General features: G+C 35.5%; 1 protein-coding gene across 6 annotated transcripts in view; it reads right to left on the minus strand.

Moving 5' to 3' along the window:
• LOC144631167 (tensin-3-like) overlaps nucleotides 1–18,381 on the minus strand; it is a 51,477-nt gene that overhangs the window by 24,591 nt on the left and 8,505 nt on the right. For all 6 annotated transcript variants that reach the window (XM_078489559.1, XM_078489558.1, XM_078489556.1 and 3 more), the window contains exons 9-20: nucleotides 18,086–18,136; nucleotides 17,835–17,890; nucleotides 17,604–17,670; nucleotides 17,044–17,108; nucleotides 16,837–16,920; nucleotides 16,019–16,072; nucleotides 15,624–15,682; nucleotides 15,045–15,105; nucleotides 14,226–14,298; nucleotides 13,579–13,708; nucleotides 12,862–12,927; nucleotides 12,023–12,178 (exon numbers count right to left, since the gene is read on the minus strand). In XM_078489559.1, coding sequence (XP_078345685.1) covers nucleotides 12,023–12,178; nucleotides 12,862–12,927; nucleotides 13,579–13,708; nucleotides 14,226–14,298; nucleotides 15,045–15,105; nucleotides 15,624–15,682; nucleotides 16,019–16,072; nucleotides 16,837–16,920; nucleotides 17,044–17,108; nucleotides 17,604–17,670; nucleotides 17,835–17,890; nucleotides 18,086–18,136 — 922 coding nt within the window. The remainder of the gene's footprint in view (nucleotides 1–12,022; nucleotides 12,179–12,861; nucleotides 12,928–13,578; nucleotides 13,709–14,225; nucleotides 14,299–15,044; nucleotides 15,106–15,623; nucleotides 15,683–16,018; nucleotides 16,073–16,836; nucleotides 16,921–17,043; nucleotides 17,109–17,603; nucleotides 17,671–17,834; nucleotides 17,891–18,085; nucleotides 18,137–18,381) is intronic.

Genomic DNA, 18,381 nt, shown 5'->3' on the forward strand with positions numbered 1-18,381 from the left:
GATGCTTTTAGCTGTCTAGTATGAACGGAAAAGGAGGGAGAACATAGCAAAAACCGTTATCTGTCTATTTAGAAACTGACTGAAGACAGCCTCCCTTTATTCCTTACTTATGTTGGAGACAGTTTTCAAGTCCTAGCTTCCTTTTAAGCTTCTATAAGAAACTAGTCATAAGAAAGCAGGTCATAGGAATTTTGGACCGGATCATAACAGTTGAAGTTAACCGCGAGAAGAATTCTGCCATTCGGGTAGGTACACAATCGGTCACAATCATACAGATACGAGTCTAACATGTAGCTTATTTTTTTCTGCTGTTTGAAATGGGTGCTTAAAGGAGTGGAATATGGCGCAAACAACTATATTTTGTAATATTCATAGTCTTCAAGACTTGACTCCAGTTAAATTTAAGCAATGTATAGCTATGTAGGGAAGTCGTGGCTTGAGTTTTTCACACGTAATTTAATCTTATAGGTAAATACATAGAAGACACTGAAAGAGCGATCATTTCAATCTGGCGCAAAAAAAAAAATCCCTGGTCTATACAAAAAAGTCAACTCCATTCACACACAAACAACAGGTTATCTTAGAAGACATAGTCCAAAAGCCGACACAATCACTTGATAAAAATCTCCAAATTTCCGTGTTAGATGGTTAAAACCAATATGCTCTCAAGCAAGCTAATTAATTTTCTCTGTTGATTTCCATCTTTTCTTAATTTGCTATCAATATATCTCTGCAAGGTAGCAGATGTTGATGACCATTCCATACATTTCTTGTTCTATTGATTTCACAACCAGTCGATGTGATCAGTTCTCTTTCTCTTCCAACCTCGTCTTCTGACGTTGTTTTATGATGAAAGTACAGTTTCAAAATTTGTTAAATAACTTAACAAAAAATAGAAAAATTTTTAAAGAGAATTCTATTTCTGGAGCATAAATGACTTTAAGGTTCTTACAGAGAAAGCCTGTTAAATTCCTAATCAGCAATCGCTTCCGGCGAAAATTATTAAGTAGTGCCTCCGCGTTCTGTTTTAACTATTAAAAGAAAAGAAGGGAATGAAACCCGAAACAAGAAATCACGACTTACATTTGTATGGAAAAGATGATTGCTTTGTGTTTATTTTCACGTCCATATCACAATATTTTTCTTTTTCGCGTAAAATAATATTCCTGAACAAACTGTGTTAAATTTACAGAGCAGCATGTTCTTGCAAAGGAAGTCATTTGTCACAACAAAAACATGAAAGTGTTTTTATTTACTCAATTGTAGCAATAGCAAAACGTTCTCTGAAGTTTAGGGGAAAGAAGCAAAGCTATTTACACTACGTACCTGAAGTTTTGAAGTTTCATTTCATTTCAGAGACGTGTGTCGAAAGCCTTCTGTAATTTATTTATTTCTACCTTTCCAAAGGCTTTCATGATTTCATAAATATTTCTACCTGAAGTTTTATCATTGTTTTTCTCTTTAAACAGTTGCTCGCATTTGAAGGCATAAGCAACAATGAATTTATAAACAGAAAATTACGCTACTGCTTTTGTTTTAATAAACTTAGGGTAGAAGCATGAAAACTCCAATTGATTCATGTATACAAGCGATATGTGCAGCCGTCAGCATTCGAGTAGAACATTTTCTGTTTGCTAGGAATGAATTTCAATAACCGGACCTTTTTCTATTTTCTTTTTTACCACCAAGAAGTTAGCTGTAAGCCTATCGTAGAAGTTATCGTCTTTTAACAGCTTTTTTTGGTTCTACCATTTATTCGAGTTTTAAATGAACAAAACATTTATCATTGGCAGACTTCAAGTTATCTTGCTTGCAACTAGATTAATATTTACACAGGGTGGATAATTTGAACTATTTCAAAATAGCCCGAGGCAAAACTGATCCATTAGACATTACGAAGTCCGACACCTATGCAATAACGTTTTGAGAATGGTCTCAAGCTTACGTAACAGGCTATTTTTAGAAACGCCTTAGTTTCACTTGTAATCATAGAAATTTACAACGCACAAACTGAGTCATAAGATAAATCAGGTATTGCACGATAGACCATGTTATTGACTCTTATAGCATTCACAAACAATATTAAAAAACAACTTAACTTTCTTCTACTAAAAACAGAATTTTAATTAAAAAAGGCACGGTAATTTGAGCGCCGTCAAAAAATATGGACGATGCATGTGATCCCACTCCTTTGAGGCTAGGCTTTAGCGAAGAAATTTTTAAATACGTAGAATGTTATAGAAGTTTACCCTTCCTTAAGGCAAGGCTATAGATAAGAAAGTTCAGATAACTGACATTTTTTCAACCTTAAACATTTCTTATAATGATATTTTGAAAACAGAACAAAAACAAATTTAGTCTAAAACAACAACAAACAATTGAGATTAAACTCGGCGAGACTAGAATAAACACTAAGATTAAAAGTTGCAAAGCTTGACAAACAAATGATCTATCTGAGATTTAAAAACTATATTACTTCCTCGTGTGTGGGGTATAGAAAAAACAATGAACTAAACCACGGCAGTGATAAAAATCGTTCCAAAGAATATTTATCATTAATGGAGTTGTCATCAAGTAAAGAAAACGGTACAAAAAAAAAAAAGAAATAAAACTACCTCGTTCAGCATAATAAAACATTACCAATAGCGTTTATTTGCATGGTCACACACTAGAATTTTATCCACAGACACAATTTAAGAGTGCCACAAGATTTACGCAAGTGATCATTCCATTAAACCATTTTCGAGTGACTTAAAAAATCGACTTGTACAATAGAAACAAAACCACAACAAGATTGAATAATGGTCGGGTTGTATAAATTAAAAAATAATCAAACATAGAGTATTCATTCAAAACACCATTACGCTCGTAGTGTAAACAAAAACTGTCACAAAAATCGTGAACGCAGTCACGAACACACACAATAAATTTAAGCAGGGATACTAGAGACAAAACCAAGTTGTACAACACAATTAAAAGTACCTCAAAAATGCACAATGAGCGTGTTTCGATTCAATAGTCACGCTCTAAACTGAAATGCACACTCGACGGGACGCCTGGCCGGCATGCAACTGGGCAAAACTTCCTAAAATACAAGATTCCAAGAAGATTCTATAAACATTTGCATGTTACAAATTATTCTTTTGGGTCATCAGCAAGCGCTAAGCAACAATTAAGTGCTTAGAGCTGATTGAGGTTATCAATGACATCAGGTTTTTACCTCGGTTATTGCACGCGTTATTGATAAATTTTTCGACAATTAAAATATCGATTTTATTGATCGATTAACTTGGTGCGCATTTTGGCTTCCCGAACTCTGGCGAAACAACAAGATCGCTCCGTGACTTCATTCGTAAAAGTTCGATTATAAACAACGTGATATGTGTTTACAACTCCAGGCTATTTTACAGAAGTGAACAACTTAACCGCAAACTTAAGATCAATTTAACCGCAATGTTGTCGCTAGAAACCCTGATGACACAGTATTTTTCACAGAAGGCTGTATTTACAAAACACATATAAGTAAACTGGAAGAGATTTATGATAAATACTATCTTACCAGAAAGATGAATTCTTTAGTCCAGGAGACGAACTTTGTCGCATAAATTCCGAACTGTCTGTTTGCTGTAATTCTGATGTTGCAAACTTCAACACGACAAATGTACGTGTTAAGTCCTGGTAGACTTTGTGAATAGAGCAACAGTTTTCAACTAGCGATATTTAACCAGGATTAGCGATATTTTACCGGCAGGATGTGCAATAAACAAGTCAAGATCGTGTCTACTGTGGAATAACGCGTGAAATGAATGCAAAAGAGCGGACAGCTAATTAAATAACAATGCACAAGTATGTGATAACTGCAGATATCGTCCCTGGAGGGTCATTAACATAAGTAATCAAAAATGCCGTCGACCTTACTTTAGCGGTAAACAAATGTCGCACTGACAGCAGGGGAAATATCTAAAATTAACACCTGCTTGGTGCTAGCAGTAAATAACTCAGCAAGATATCAGTATTATTTTAGTACACAGTGAAGCTTATCATGCACAACGCAGTGCAATATCGCACGCTGATACATAAAATAAGCGACGATATCCACTTCACACGAATTGATTAGAGTGTTATTAACAACTTAAATGACTAAGCGACAGGTCACGAATTACTTATCGGTGATTTTAACACCTAAAGAGTAAGCTTTTGATGCAAACATGTACAAGACCGGCTGTAGTTTAAAAACATTTTCTCCTTGAAAGTTTTCTAAAGCTTGGACTGCTGAATTTAATGCATGCAGAACGAAAAGATAACGCGACAAGACAGGTTATTTATCACCCCAAGGCCTCAGGAAACCAGTCCATCAATTTCCAATTACACCTCTTCACACCAAACTTAACCCTTCAGGCCGCAATCTCAATATTTAAATTCTCCTCATGTGTCTTCTTACATTTCTTATAATACGCAAGTATTGAGATTTTATCGAAATATGAAGACAATTTCTCTGTAGCGATCAATTACTAATTTCCTGTCACCTGTATCTTTGATTATGCATTGATATTACAGGAGAATTTGAATTCTGGTCGGTTTACAAGGCAATAACTATTCGCTCTGACTATGATGAATGATATGGGCCTTGTACTTATTGACGTACATAAGAAAATAATTCCGTTATCTCCACAACAAAGTGTCAAACAATGGTAAAATACGGTAGTTATCTACACAAGTCAAGGGTTATTGTGTTGTTATTGCATGACAGCTATCAGGCACAAATCAGTTATTTATTATCATAACGTTTCTGTTGTCTGATGTCTTCAAAATTTACGACTTCTGTGGGTATTGATCAAAAAGAGACACAAGGACAGATATCTTAATGCTTTTGTTTAACCAAACGACCGCTTATGTTTTATTTCGTTGTTCCCGTAAAAGTGTTTCCTTTTGAAAAAGGTGTTTTTGATTTACAATTGAATACGTACACAAACCGGACTTTCAATTAACAAAGGTTCAACTACAACATAAAAACATCTTTTGTGTGATAAATGTTCATTTCAACAAGAAATACAACGCTCTCGCACGAAATTCACAGATTAAAACGTTTAGCGAGAGAACAGAAAGTTTCAAAACAAGGGAAAAATAGCATGCAGTGAATAAAGAATAAGGACCAAAGAAAACGCGATAAAAGATTCCTTTCATCGTTATGTTTCAAGCAGAGAGAGAGAGCTAGATAAAGCTAACAAAAGAAATGAATGGACTTCTCAGTGGTAAGCCGCAAAACCCTGCAATGGACTCAGCCACGCAATATTGTTTTCATCAAAGGTTTCAGTGAAGCTTGGCTTCGGGCAAAGAACTTTTAAATACAACTCACAAATCGTCACATAAACAAACGTCTGGCTTAATTTCCATAGAAAATCTAGTTAAAATGCATGCAATATCGTTTGATTTTATTCTGGCGACTGACTTATTTTTCTTGAAAAAGATCTAAGACATGACCAACAAACAAGCTCCTTGACATGTACTGGCTAATCACTGATAAGTTTGTGCTCGAAAAACATACATTCAGTAGAAACCTAGAGCCTAGAATGCGTTCACAAAATCAAACAAATAAATAGACAATGCAAGCTATGGTGGTGGTGGACGACCTATGTTCCACAGGAACTTAAGGGTTTAAGAAGAAGAAGCTATGAGAAGAGAGTCAACTTGAACAAACAAAATTCAGGGGGGGGGGGGGTGCGATCTGAGGCTCCACCTTCTCGCCACGTGTAGCTCCCGCATTTTTATGCTATTTTCATTGCAAAATATTACAAAATGAAGTTATCCTAGTTTCCCTTGTTTCCGCCACCTTGGGATCCCGCTTCCCGCTCTCTCGTCCCCCCCCCCCCCCCCCCATTCTTCCGAAGAGTAAAACAGCGTGCTAACTCTGATTGGTTACTGCACATAGCATGCTTTGTGCGAACCAATCACAGCGCAACATGAGCCTGCCGCAGGCTCCGCCTGTTCTTGGCTTCAAGCTGAAATCAAACGCCCTTTAACTTACAAAATTCTTGTCACGGATTTGACCAGATTTTTGAACAGCCAAAATTTATATTTGTGTCGCAGAAAACCTAAAAATTAGAGTCAATTTTTTATTAAAAATTGCTATATTGGAGCACTGAAACTGTCAACGGGCAACTTTGGATGCGGATGGCGCGGATGGAAACGGATTGCAACTTGAAAAAGTAAGGCTTACTCTTTCAAGTTGTTTTCGCACGTCTTCAAACAAATCAATATTTTTAGCCGTAGCTTGATTTCTATCTATATCTTCCTTTAGATGTTCCAAGATAATGTGTTTTTTTATGGGCTAAGTTGCCTACCACTAATTTCAGAACAGTTTAGACCAAATATGTAAAAGCTCCGTGATTATTATCATTACTGGTTTTACCTTGTAACACACCTGGATTAACACTGATAACACCGCCAACGCAAGCAAGAGAAAAGTGCTCAGAATTTCAAAATGACAGCGGTTTAGCGAAACAAAGAAATGGGTTTCCGAAAACAAACAAAGTACTAGCACAGACGTCCGTGGAAAAAATATATAGATATAAAAAGACCTTTTCCGTATTCAAGGTCTACATCTCCGAGTTAACAGTGCATTATTGAATTAAAATTAGCCTAAAAATCTAAAGTATGGCCAAATGAAAGCTGTTCACAAGTACATTCTAAATTGTGGTATTGTTTATCATGCTGTACAAGGTGGTTCTAACTTTTAAGTCTGTGGATGAAACCCTAGTGTGTAACCATTCAAATGAAAGCTATTGAGCAGTTCTTTCACGTGGTACTGTTTATTATGCTGTGCAAGGTGGTTCTAACTTTTAAGTCTGTCGATAAAACCCTAGTGTGTGACCATTCAATTGAAAACTATTGAGCTATAGAACGTCGTGTGACTATTCAAACAAAAGTTACCGAGTGATACATTCTTGTGGTTCTGTCCATTATAGTTTACAAGATAATTCAAACACTTGAGCGTTTTAAAATAAACAAAATTCATTATGCAGCTTAACCACACCGGAAACATTAGGATGATTGATACTTCACTTCCAATACAAATGCAGTAAAATCATACATAATTAGAAAAAAAAAATGTTGCAATTATACAAAATGATTTCAATTAAACGTATTAGTTCTTGGGAGACAAAAACAAGAACCAAAAGATTGGCAAGGAAGTCACATTTCTCACAGACTAGAAACAAAAAAAGCCATAATTTCTTTCATCTGCCTGTTGGCTCAATAAACCCACACTGTTGATAGCAGATACTAATCTAACAAATTTAATTAAATAGATAAAGAAATCAAAATATTTCCAGAAATATCCGAGCAAAAATTTTGCATTAAGTGGCGTAGAAAATTGCAAAATGCTTTTTAAATTGGAACAGATTCGAAATTTCTACCAAGATAAACATTTTTAAGAGCTACACGGCAGCAAAACGAGTCCACGATGCATAGAGACTAAAACTAAACTGTGAATAAAAATGATCATCTGTTATCAGCGAAACTATTGCATTTAAGAACATTCTTGAGTCACGAATTGAATTTTTAAAATAAATTGACTCTTGAGACTCGACAGATGAACACATATGCCTCAAACTGCAAGAAAATGACTGAACAGATGTGTCTCATCGTGCATCTCGATTTCAGTTAGCAATATATATTGCAAAAAATCCCTCTCAGCCAACAAATCAACCCTAATCTATTTCCCAACAAGCATGCGAGGAACTTGCATTCATTATTCTACAAGCAACAGTGCAGAAATGAACATTCTTTGCTGCGGAACTGCATGATCAAGTTCAAAATTCACAAAACACCACCACCTTCACCTTTACCTGGTTGAAATGTATCTCCAGCGTGGATATCGTCAGGTGTAACTTCTTTTAAACACTGCATACATAAACACACGCTGAGCGCTACAAGGGTTGCTCTTTGTAATAACCACTACGGACCAAACATGAATTATTCAAGCCGAGTATTGTCATTTTGACGCATCAATGGTTTTGGCCTTAGCTCGAAATCCTAAATCTCCCAACCGAATTCCATACATTTTTTTAATATCACTTCTGAGAGTTTGATAGTACATAAAGGCAGTATTCCCAGCTGATGATTTTCTTTTTTCTCATCATCTGTTCGCTTTACATAGTATTGATACTGTAACAAGATGTTACATGTTGATCATCATTGGAGTTGCAAGGTTAAAAAGTCAAATTCCTTACTACAACTGAAACGCAGGTGAAGAGCTGAGATGGGAATAGGGTAGAGAACTTGGCAGGGCCGTACCTAGGATTTTTAGTCTGCGGGGGCAAACTCCGCTAAACTCCTTTGTGGGGCAAACTTCAATATAGCTACAAGAAATAGGCCAGCAAAATCAAACACTATGTTAGAAATTTAGTTTTCCTGGCGGGGGCAACTGCCCCCGCTGCCCCCCAGCTTGGTACGGCCCTGCTTGGGAGCGGGAGTACACGAACAGTTACCCCAGGGATTATTATTGGGCCATCCCTAAACCACAGGTGAAGAACTTGGGAGCGGGGGTATACGAACCGATATTCCAGTGATTTTTATTGGACCATCTCCTAGATCGTGTTTCACCAGCTTCCCGTCATAAGAAGTCAAATAAATACTAATAATAAAATTTTATATGGCCCAGAATTTTATTTCTTAAATTCAGCCGAAGACAGTTATGAATAAATGAATGAATAAAAGACTTTATTAAAGTGTCAATGGTATTTACCTTAAAAAACTATTTGGAAACACTATTTATAACAAATTTAAAACTATTTGGCTAACGAATGATATTTTAATTTGCAAGGCAAAAGTTATTTTAGGAATTTATTTTTTTATTTAACCACCATTCTTTGTGTTAGATGTGCTCACAAATCGGTATGTTTAGGGTAAAAATTAACAATAAGTTTACTTCAATTCTTTAGCGGGGAACCGGTGTCGCATTGTGGTTAAACATTTATTGACTTTATATATTATTTTTAATGACTGAATTAATAACAAGTTCGAACATTACTTCAGTAAATTTACAACAAGACACGTCACATTTGTCAACTTTAATATTTTCTTTATTTTGATCTTCAAATCTATTTTATAAACTCAAATCTCAAACCAGGTACCACGCTGCATTACACAAGCAAGTAATTCACAAAATGTGCTGACTAGGCAAGATGAAGATATGGGAGACAAATTTCTACACCTTAACTACTGATCTAACAAAGCTTTTCTTTTATCTATTCGACATATCAGTAACATTCATCTTGAAGGAAATGTGAATTCTGATACACATCTCTGTTTTAGAGAAAAAATTAAAATTTGATGAAACTTGTTACAGCCGGCATCGTCACGCTTCTAAAATGACACGGATATCGATATACTGCCGCGTTAATTCCACGCAAGATACTTATTGAAAAGAGTTATCTAAATAGTTATTGTACTTCATGAATACTTTCACGGCAGCCATATTGTTATCCCTCTAAGGAAAACCACTACGTACTTAATAGAACTTGAAATTGTCAATTGTTGATTGTGTCTATTCCATAATTTATATGCCTTTTGACGTTTGTACAGAAGAAAACCCATTTTGTCATATTGATGGAAACCACTTATAGGTGAACATTGTTAAACATTCCTACGCAAAACAGAGGGTAATTCGATTCACCCTATACTACTAAGGCTGTCTAATGTTTGGTAGCGTTTTTCAATTGTTTGAAGTCGTCTCGAGTCGTCAGAATAGCAATAACTGTCATATTAGCGTGGTATCTGGTTTGAGAACTCGTACATCAAATATTAAGTTCTTACAATAACTGTACAATAATATTATAACAACATTGTGATATGAAACCTTGAGTTTTTAAGGGTTTATTTGTCAGAGCCACACAGCACGGATTTTGGTTTTGCTTCGCATTATTAAGCTTTTAAGTTGAAAAGTAAAATCTTTACGTAAAACAAAATACCGTAAGATCCCGCAAACAAATAAAAGGAATCTTACAACCTTGATAAGGGGATTTTGAAGGGATGGAATGGGTTAAACTCAAGTATAATAGTATTCTTTTCAAACTGCTCTTCACACTTATAACTTTGTAAACGTTGGGATTTTATGGTACCTTTTGGGATTAGCAAAAAAGTTACTCAAAACTTAAGATGTACATTAAAAAATTTAAATTGAAAATTGAAAAAACGGAAATGTTTATATGTTTGTTCATATCAGTGAAGCTAATCTTGATCGCTAAGAAATCGGCCAATCTGGTTCAAGATTTTATTTATTAAACGCTACTCTAAGTTATTGTGTAGAAATTAAGATCAGATTTTTTCACTGAAAAATCTGTGGCAATTTGTTAGTTTGCAGTTAACGAATCGAGACTGTTTAATCAAATAATCAAAACAAATATTTTATGATATTGGGGCTCCTGTGGGACCCAGAAAAATAACAATAAAAAATAACATGTCATCTAAAAATAAATTCAGTGGATTATAGTGACATGCACTTAGCTTTAACCTTTGTATGAAGAAATAAAAAAAATATATAAACAAGATTGATGTCAATAAATAATTACAAACTTATTTATTGTGTAGTTAACTGATCAACTAATGCAAAATAAGCTGGCATCAACCAATTACCAGTAAAAATATGATTTTTTTTAAAAAAAAACTATGGGAGAAAAAAATCTTCTGGAAAAATGGTTCGATCATGGTTGGTGTTATGCTGAACAAAGTTGATGAAGTAAACTGCTATTGAAGGTGTTGAAATAACCATGAGCATGTGAAGTTACCATGGATAAAAAATAAACACCGCGGATGAACAATGTTAATGTTGCTAATGTTAATTGCGTTTTTACGTTTCCAAGGAATACTCGATCACCTATGATTCTAACAAGGACTGACGATCGAAACGTCAGCTGTTCAAACCTTAAATGGTGGAGATAGAGTACCTACATGTAAGCTCTCAACTCAAACTACGGCCATGCTTACAGCGCAAATGTGAATAGCGAACAATTCCTTTCCCCCTTTCAGTGTTACGTGCATAGCTTTCTTTCTACATCCATCTTTCCACATCGTCCTTCAACGTGCTGTTTGAAAGGAGCCAATCAAAACCGAGTGTTGGTCAGTTTTATGCAAATGAGCCCACAAGTTCAGAAGGTCATGCTAGTGGGCTGTGATTGGCGGATTTCGATCCGTCTTGTTTGTTTAGCATGTCGATAGAAAGCCGCTATGCACGTAACACTTAAAGCGGGTGTAATGAGCTTAACCTTGGTTGAAAACGTTTGTGTGACTGTCTGACAAATGAACCCCTCCAAACTCGAACAAATAATCCCACATAAATAAATGTAACAATTTGAAAAATTCAAGAACCATGCATAAAATCTATCTGTACAACCAAGGCAAAATCTTATAAACAATATCTGAATTTCAAAATTGAAAAAAGAAATCGCCATTTGACACAAAACGGCTTCATGAAAAAATGTTAAAAATATCTAACTGTCTTTGTCAATTTGGCAGATCTAACTCGGTCAAGAAGATTGATCTTGAAATGAGTTATGTGTCGCGGCTTTTTGCGAAATGTCTTCTGTTTCTGTGTGAACAAGCAAAAGTCGTTATTTTTAAAAATATACTTAAAAATATTATCATGCTTTGTCGAAAGACGACCATCTTTTTTCAAACGCTTCTTGTTTTCTGGTCAAAACGAATTCCCATGCATATTAAAGTGGGACTGCTTTCATGCTGTACAAGGTGGTTGTAGTCTGCACGAAACCTTGGTATGTCACCATTCAAATGGATACTTTTGAGCAGTACTTTCATGTGGTACTGTTTATTATGCTGTACAAGGTGGTTCTAACTTTTAAGTCTGTGAATTAAACCCTAGTGTGTGACCATTCAAATGGAAGCTATTGAGCAGTACTTTCATGTGGTCGTGTTTATTTTTTCGTATTTTGTAGTTTTTAAAATACTTTTTTTTCGGATTTTATTCTATTATTAATAAATTAACAGTACCACGAGGAGGATTTACCTTCTCTAGTACTGCTCCCATCAGGTGGCGGTGAGCTTGCACTTTCTCCACTGCCCTCATACCAGTTATCCAGCGGGTACAGAACAGTATCTGGATTCTCCACAGGTTGTAGCGAGTGCCGTATTATCGAGCGTAGTCTCTCGTTATTTTTGATTTCTGAAAGATATAATTTAAAATATTGCTGTTATTATTTAAAAATAGAAGCGTTACTCGAGGAAAGAGAACAACAGTGGGGGGAGAAGAAAATAAGTAATAAAAATGTTCCACTTTTTTTCTCTCTATTACGGTTACAAGAAGGATTTTTGAATGACTAAAGTCAAAAAGAGGGTTGTGTTTTTTTTTTGGCTCAGTAAGTAGCTTGGCTCATTAACTCAGGAAACGTAATGCAACCAGTCAAAGCAATGATGACGTTTTATGGGACAATCAGATTCAAACTCAAAATCGTGATTTAGATAGGTAGATAGTCCAGTAACTTAATTGACTGATGGAAAAACCGTGTATAAATAAAGTTATCTTATCTTATTTGTCACGCGACCTTTCCCACAGTTGCCACCAGATAACATATTTTATTCTTTACATAACGTAATTCCACCAAGCCGATGGGAAATAAGGAAAAAAATATAGAGCATTCAGGCGTGATTTACTGTTTTCTGAGACTGAGTTTTACAGTCGGTGCCACTTGGGGTTTTGGTGTTCCCCGCTAAATGCGAAGAGTAAATTAGGCAAAAGACGTTAAACGTTTGACATGAACCTAGACGACAAGACGTACATATATTTTGATTCCAAAAGAGGTTTCGGAGTCGGATGAAACAAATTTAAGTAAACAGATTCTCTCTTACCTGATACAAAGTTTCCAGTTGCAGAAAACACGAACTCCACTTTACATCCATCAGGAAACCTCCTATCTGTTGTTTAAACACAACAACAGTAAGACAGGGCTCTCCCCGTACTAATGCCACATAGAAGACTGGGTTCGAGACTAACTTTTTTTATTAGCTAGCCTATTGGCTAGTGACAGCTTTGATTTCACTAACCAAAATCAATTTTTTACTAGCCAAAACTCTCAACCGTTAGCTAACTTAGTTTTGGGCAGAGGCACTTTGCCGTCTTTACTGGCTCTGTTATCATTTTCGTAACTTCAGCTTGTCCACAGTCTTTGATAATCTTATACGTGACGACAGTGTACTTGTAAGTTCTATTCTCTCGGAGTCGATATTGATGTATGGTTCCTGAAATTTTAAATATAGCAATTTTGGCTAGTGAAAGACCAAAACCTACTAGCCAAAACTGCATTTTTACTAGCCTGTGGCTAGCTGGCCACCGTTAGTCTTGAGTCCTGTTGAAGATTTCTTTTTTAAATTTACTTCTGTAGAGTAAATAAAAAAAACCTTACAAGGTGAACCACCCACGTAAAGTGTAAAACTTAAAGCATACAAAACTCATTTGTGAAACATTTGATAAAGCTTAATAAAGACATCAATATTCATATTACCTACTTTTTACACCAGCATATTTCATGTGCACATAACACATTTACTCTTCCCTAAGGCACGTACCTTTACACGCGTCATCCAGTTCCGTCTTGTCCAATACTAAGCCATGTTCTCTAATTGCACCTGTGTGGAACTGACATCTAAAAATAATATCACGGCCAGAAGACAGCGTGTTCTTGTGGTAACACTTGATCTGTAAAAAGAAATTGCAATGTACAGGTCAGGGTGTTTTCGTGTTTGTACAACGAAAACCTTAACTTAAATTCAGGTTCAAAATGTATTAAACTCGTCAAAGGTCTTCATTTAAATGCAAAGCAAACAGAACTTCATGAAAGTACTGCTCAAAAGTTTTCATTTGAATGGTCACACACTAGAGTATCATCCACAGACTTAAAAGTTAGAACCCCCTTGTACAGAATAATAAACAGTACCACATGAAAGTACTGCTCAATAGCTTTCATTTAATGGTCACGCACTAGGGTTTCATCCACAGACTTAAAAGTTAGAACCACCTTGTACAGCATAATAAACAATACCACATGAAAGTACTGATCAATAGCTTTCATTTGAATGGTCACACACAAGGGTTTCGTCCACAGACGAAAAAGTTAAAAAACACCTTGTACAGCATAATAAATGTTAGTATGTACCACATGGAAGTACTACGGCTGTTAAATGGTTTAAAAAACACAATAAAAACTTAAAATTACCAAGACGTCTCCATGAAGTATGAGTCCTCCTTCAATGGTGATACAAACTCTCTCCATATCTGGTGTTACATGGCTGAAACCACATTAAAACTCGAATGAGATACTATTCTTCTTTGCAGCAGTTATTTGGGTCATCAAACAACGCTTCTCTGCCACACGAAAGAAGCGTTGTGTGACATTACTCATAATAACATGAACTGAGTCACACAGTACAGTCTAGAGGCGCCAAGGAAAATTGGAATGTAGAACACTAAGTACTGTTGGGGAAGGGTGATCAACAGTAAATTTGATAGCCCCAGCGGCCATTGTCATAAGCGATAAAGAAGTACTTGCACTTTGAAACATTACTTGCTAGATGAACTAGTAAAGGTATTTATTTGACGCCTACTAACCCAAACCGTTACCTGGAGTTTAAACAATGGTGTTACTACTTAAACAGGACAGTAATTCATAATCATTATATTATCAATGACAAGGAAATAAGTATGACTACAGTCTGCTGATAGTGAGGGTAGAGGTGGATTATTTTTTAGCTAAGGGATCATATTTACACCTTTTTATCGTTTCAATAAAAATTTCCTGCATTCATGCATTAAAAGTTTGAAACAAGATATTCCCTTTTTATCAAGTTCAAGACTACACCTGTCTACAACAACAACACATGTTTACTTACTTTGTTTTACATGGATTCTAACACAACAATTAAACGACCATAGCTAGTAAATTTCCACGCAGAACAGCTACAAAAGCTTATACATGTGTACGATCTGACTACTTCATCATGTATGATTGGTTGGGTGTGTTTTGAAAAGTACTTACAAAACTCCTGATGTGTAAATGAGTTTCAGCCCATCATATACCCGCAAGAATGGCTTGCAACCTAAACAAAGCAACAAAAATTGTAATATACCCTTTGCTGAGTTTAAGGAGCAACATTCACCGAAAGATCACGTATTAGTAGATAGTATATTATTGTTAGCTTTATAACAAGAACACTGGGACTGGAGGCATAGTGATTTTATGATCGGTGTGCCAGACTTGAGATCTTAAGCTTGAACACGTGTGTCATGTTATCAAGTAGCACTTTATTCTCACAGTGTCACACTACTTACTACCTACTTATCCTCATCGGGCCCATGAGGACTCTTGAGGCCACACTACAGGGGGTTTAAATGACTACCAGCAAACTGCTGAGAAAATGTAGCATAATTGGAAAATGTAGCATAATTTAATGTAAATAGACCAGAATCGTTTTTGTACTTATATTATATTTTAGTTTAAACAGTGTCCCCGATTAGTAAGCTTAAGGCTAGCTAGAAGACTAGACACTTAAATAAAGTTCTTATTATTATTATTATACCTACTTGCAGTGTTCAAAACAATACTTTGCTATCTTACCGTCTCTGTTATCAAAACTAGGTATTCCATGGATAATAATATGATGAAGAAACATAGGACTGAAAAGAAAAATTCAACACATTCAAAAATATTAAAACCAAAAAAAAAATATATTACCAGAAATATGGGATTCTGGGTCTCAGAAAGTAAGGTCATTCAGGAGTCTAAAGGCAAGGAGGCAGCAGAGGAGCAGCATTAAGGGCAGACAAGTGCTACAAGTGGCCTTATCAAGTTATCACATTACATTCTAGACTGAGAGATCCGAGTGGGAGCTATGGTTTGGGTCATGGCATTTTGTTCTTAGCGTGCGTGGGTAAGGATTTTATAAGTCATTCTTTTTTGGGATTCTGATAGTAAATATAGTTTCATTTACTTGATAATTTTTAATGACTTACTCTGTATTAAGTTTAACCTTTCCATCTAGGTAATCACTAAAATAATGGACATATCTGGAAATCATAACAACAAAACTTCAGTTAGTTATTGGTACCTACCATACATGACAAACTAGTTAAACAAATGACAGCAGAAGAGTTAAAAAAAAGTTTGAATTAAAGGAAACAATTACAAAAGGAGGGATTTTGGAGCTAAATTCATCATCATTACTGCTCCCATGGCCAGCAAATTGGCGAAAGTTAATTTACCTTATTCTCACTTAATTTCGCGAGTATTAAATTTCGCGATTTTCGCGATTTTGAAAAAATCGCTAAATTTAATACTCGCGAAATATAGGACATGCAAAGTTTAAAATCGCGAAATTTAGTATCGTACTGATAATATAAAAAAAAATAATTAAACTCGATGTGTTTTTATGTAGTTATTCCAACATGTCTGAGCTTCATGTTTAAGAGTTTTTTAGTTTAATTTTGCCCATTAGTTATCTCCCACTCTATCAGTCGCACTGTTCGAACTGTTCTCTGCCGCCAAGTTCTTCAAAATCTCGCTGTTGCAGTCACAGATGAACCTATTAGGTATAAAGACTGTTGAATACCTTATGTTTTGTTATGTGTATATTGTTTTGTTTGCTGTTTTTACGATAACTTTCATATTATTATGTCGTTACAGTTTCGAGGTCAAAGCTTCATATTGAAGAATAGATAAAAATCGCGAAATTTAATACACTCCAATTGTACCTTCCTCTCAAAATCGCGAAATTAAGTACTCGCGAAATATGGCTCTATTTCTATGTTTAATAAGTTAACACTTAACTGACCTTCTCTGTGATGGTTGTGTGACTCCTCCCAAGCTATCATCATAGAATCTTTTCATAGCAAACCAGTCAAGGGCAGCTTGAGGACTAATGTAGGAAAACAAAAAACCATATGTAAACAATACACGAGAAGCCAAACAAGTCACATAACAAAGAAAAAGAGACTGAAATACTTCACTACGATAATCTGTAAACCTGTTCAATCCCTACCTGGAGCATATCTTGCTAAAATGCATGTATGCTGCAATGACAACACCAGTCCTTCCTTTACCACCCTGGAACAGTAGTTTCAAAATATTAACTCTCCTTACTTATTTCCATACATTTCTTTTAATGTTAGTTGTGAGAATTTGGCAACACATCAAGACAATGTCCCCTAGTTGATGATTTTCTTTACTCTGAGAAATACAACTTTACAGTGTTCAGAACAGCTTACCGAAATTTAATGAACTATTATTTCTAGAAAGGAAAGCTACATCAATCAGTAAATTTAGCAGCAAGTAATAAACTGATTTTCTTGGAAGTCCACTATATAATTTCTGAATGAACTAAATTCAGTTGACATTTAGACATCTTGAGTTTCATGGAAGAAGCTAAAAAACTGGGGAAACCAGAGAAAAGTCTTCAGAAAAGTTCTCACACAACAACATTAACTCCACTCAAAGACATGCATGGTGTTGGGTTGTAATGAAACCCAAGGCACAATAAGGATTGAGAGTCAAGTGCCTAACTACAGTGTTTTAACACTCATATCAACATAGTTAACATACCTTGCAATGGACAACTACTACATGGTTAGGGTCAGACTTGAGCCAGGAATCAATTGATTTAATTATGCTGCAAACACGCAAGAATAACAAGAATTTAGCCCTTTAATTCCTAAGAGCATCATATTTAAAGATAAAAATTTTAAAAAATAATTATTGTTCTCAAAATTAATCTTTTATGCAGTGTAAACTGTACTGCATGAAACCCTCACTGCTTGAAAGCTTTTGCCTTACCTACATAGTCTCTCTAGTGGTGGTGCCAAGTGGTCTGGCCAACCAAAATCTAAAACCTGCACCACAATAAAACAATTAATTAATCAACACTTCAATTTGCAATGTGTGTGAACAGCTTTTCCTGCTGGATTTGCACAGAGTTGGAAATATTCACACCTGTTGGCTAAAGCCATTATCCCTTATTTAATAAGACTTTTAAACACATACTGTTAAAACGATCGATGCATTGAAATGGATCTAAATTATTTTACCTGATGATTTAGTTTGGATATGTCATATCTTCTTTCAGATAAATTAAAAACCTGAAATGCATAGAAGATACGATTTGTAGATCTACCGCATTTATCAGCAAAGGGTGGACGACTACATCGGACTTATTGCTACTTTCCCTCCCCTGTGGGAATCTGGGTGTCCCCAGTAGCAGGGACATAGCTAAGATTTGGCTACCATCTAAGAAAGAAGGTTTATCACCGGCTGAAATTTCACTACAAGACATAGACTTGGTATAGTCCTGAGTTAAAAAAAACAAGCAAAAACTTGGTCTTAA

The sequence above is a fragment of the Oculina patagonica genome, chromosome 11, assembly GCF_052425735.1.
Source record: "Oculina patagonica isolate OP01 chromosome 11, crgOcupat, whole genome shotgun sequence".
In the NCBI taxonomy this organism is placed as follows: Eukaryota; Metazoa; Cnidaria; class Anthozoa; order Scleractinia; family Oculinidae; genus Oculina; species Oculina patagonica.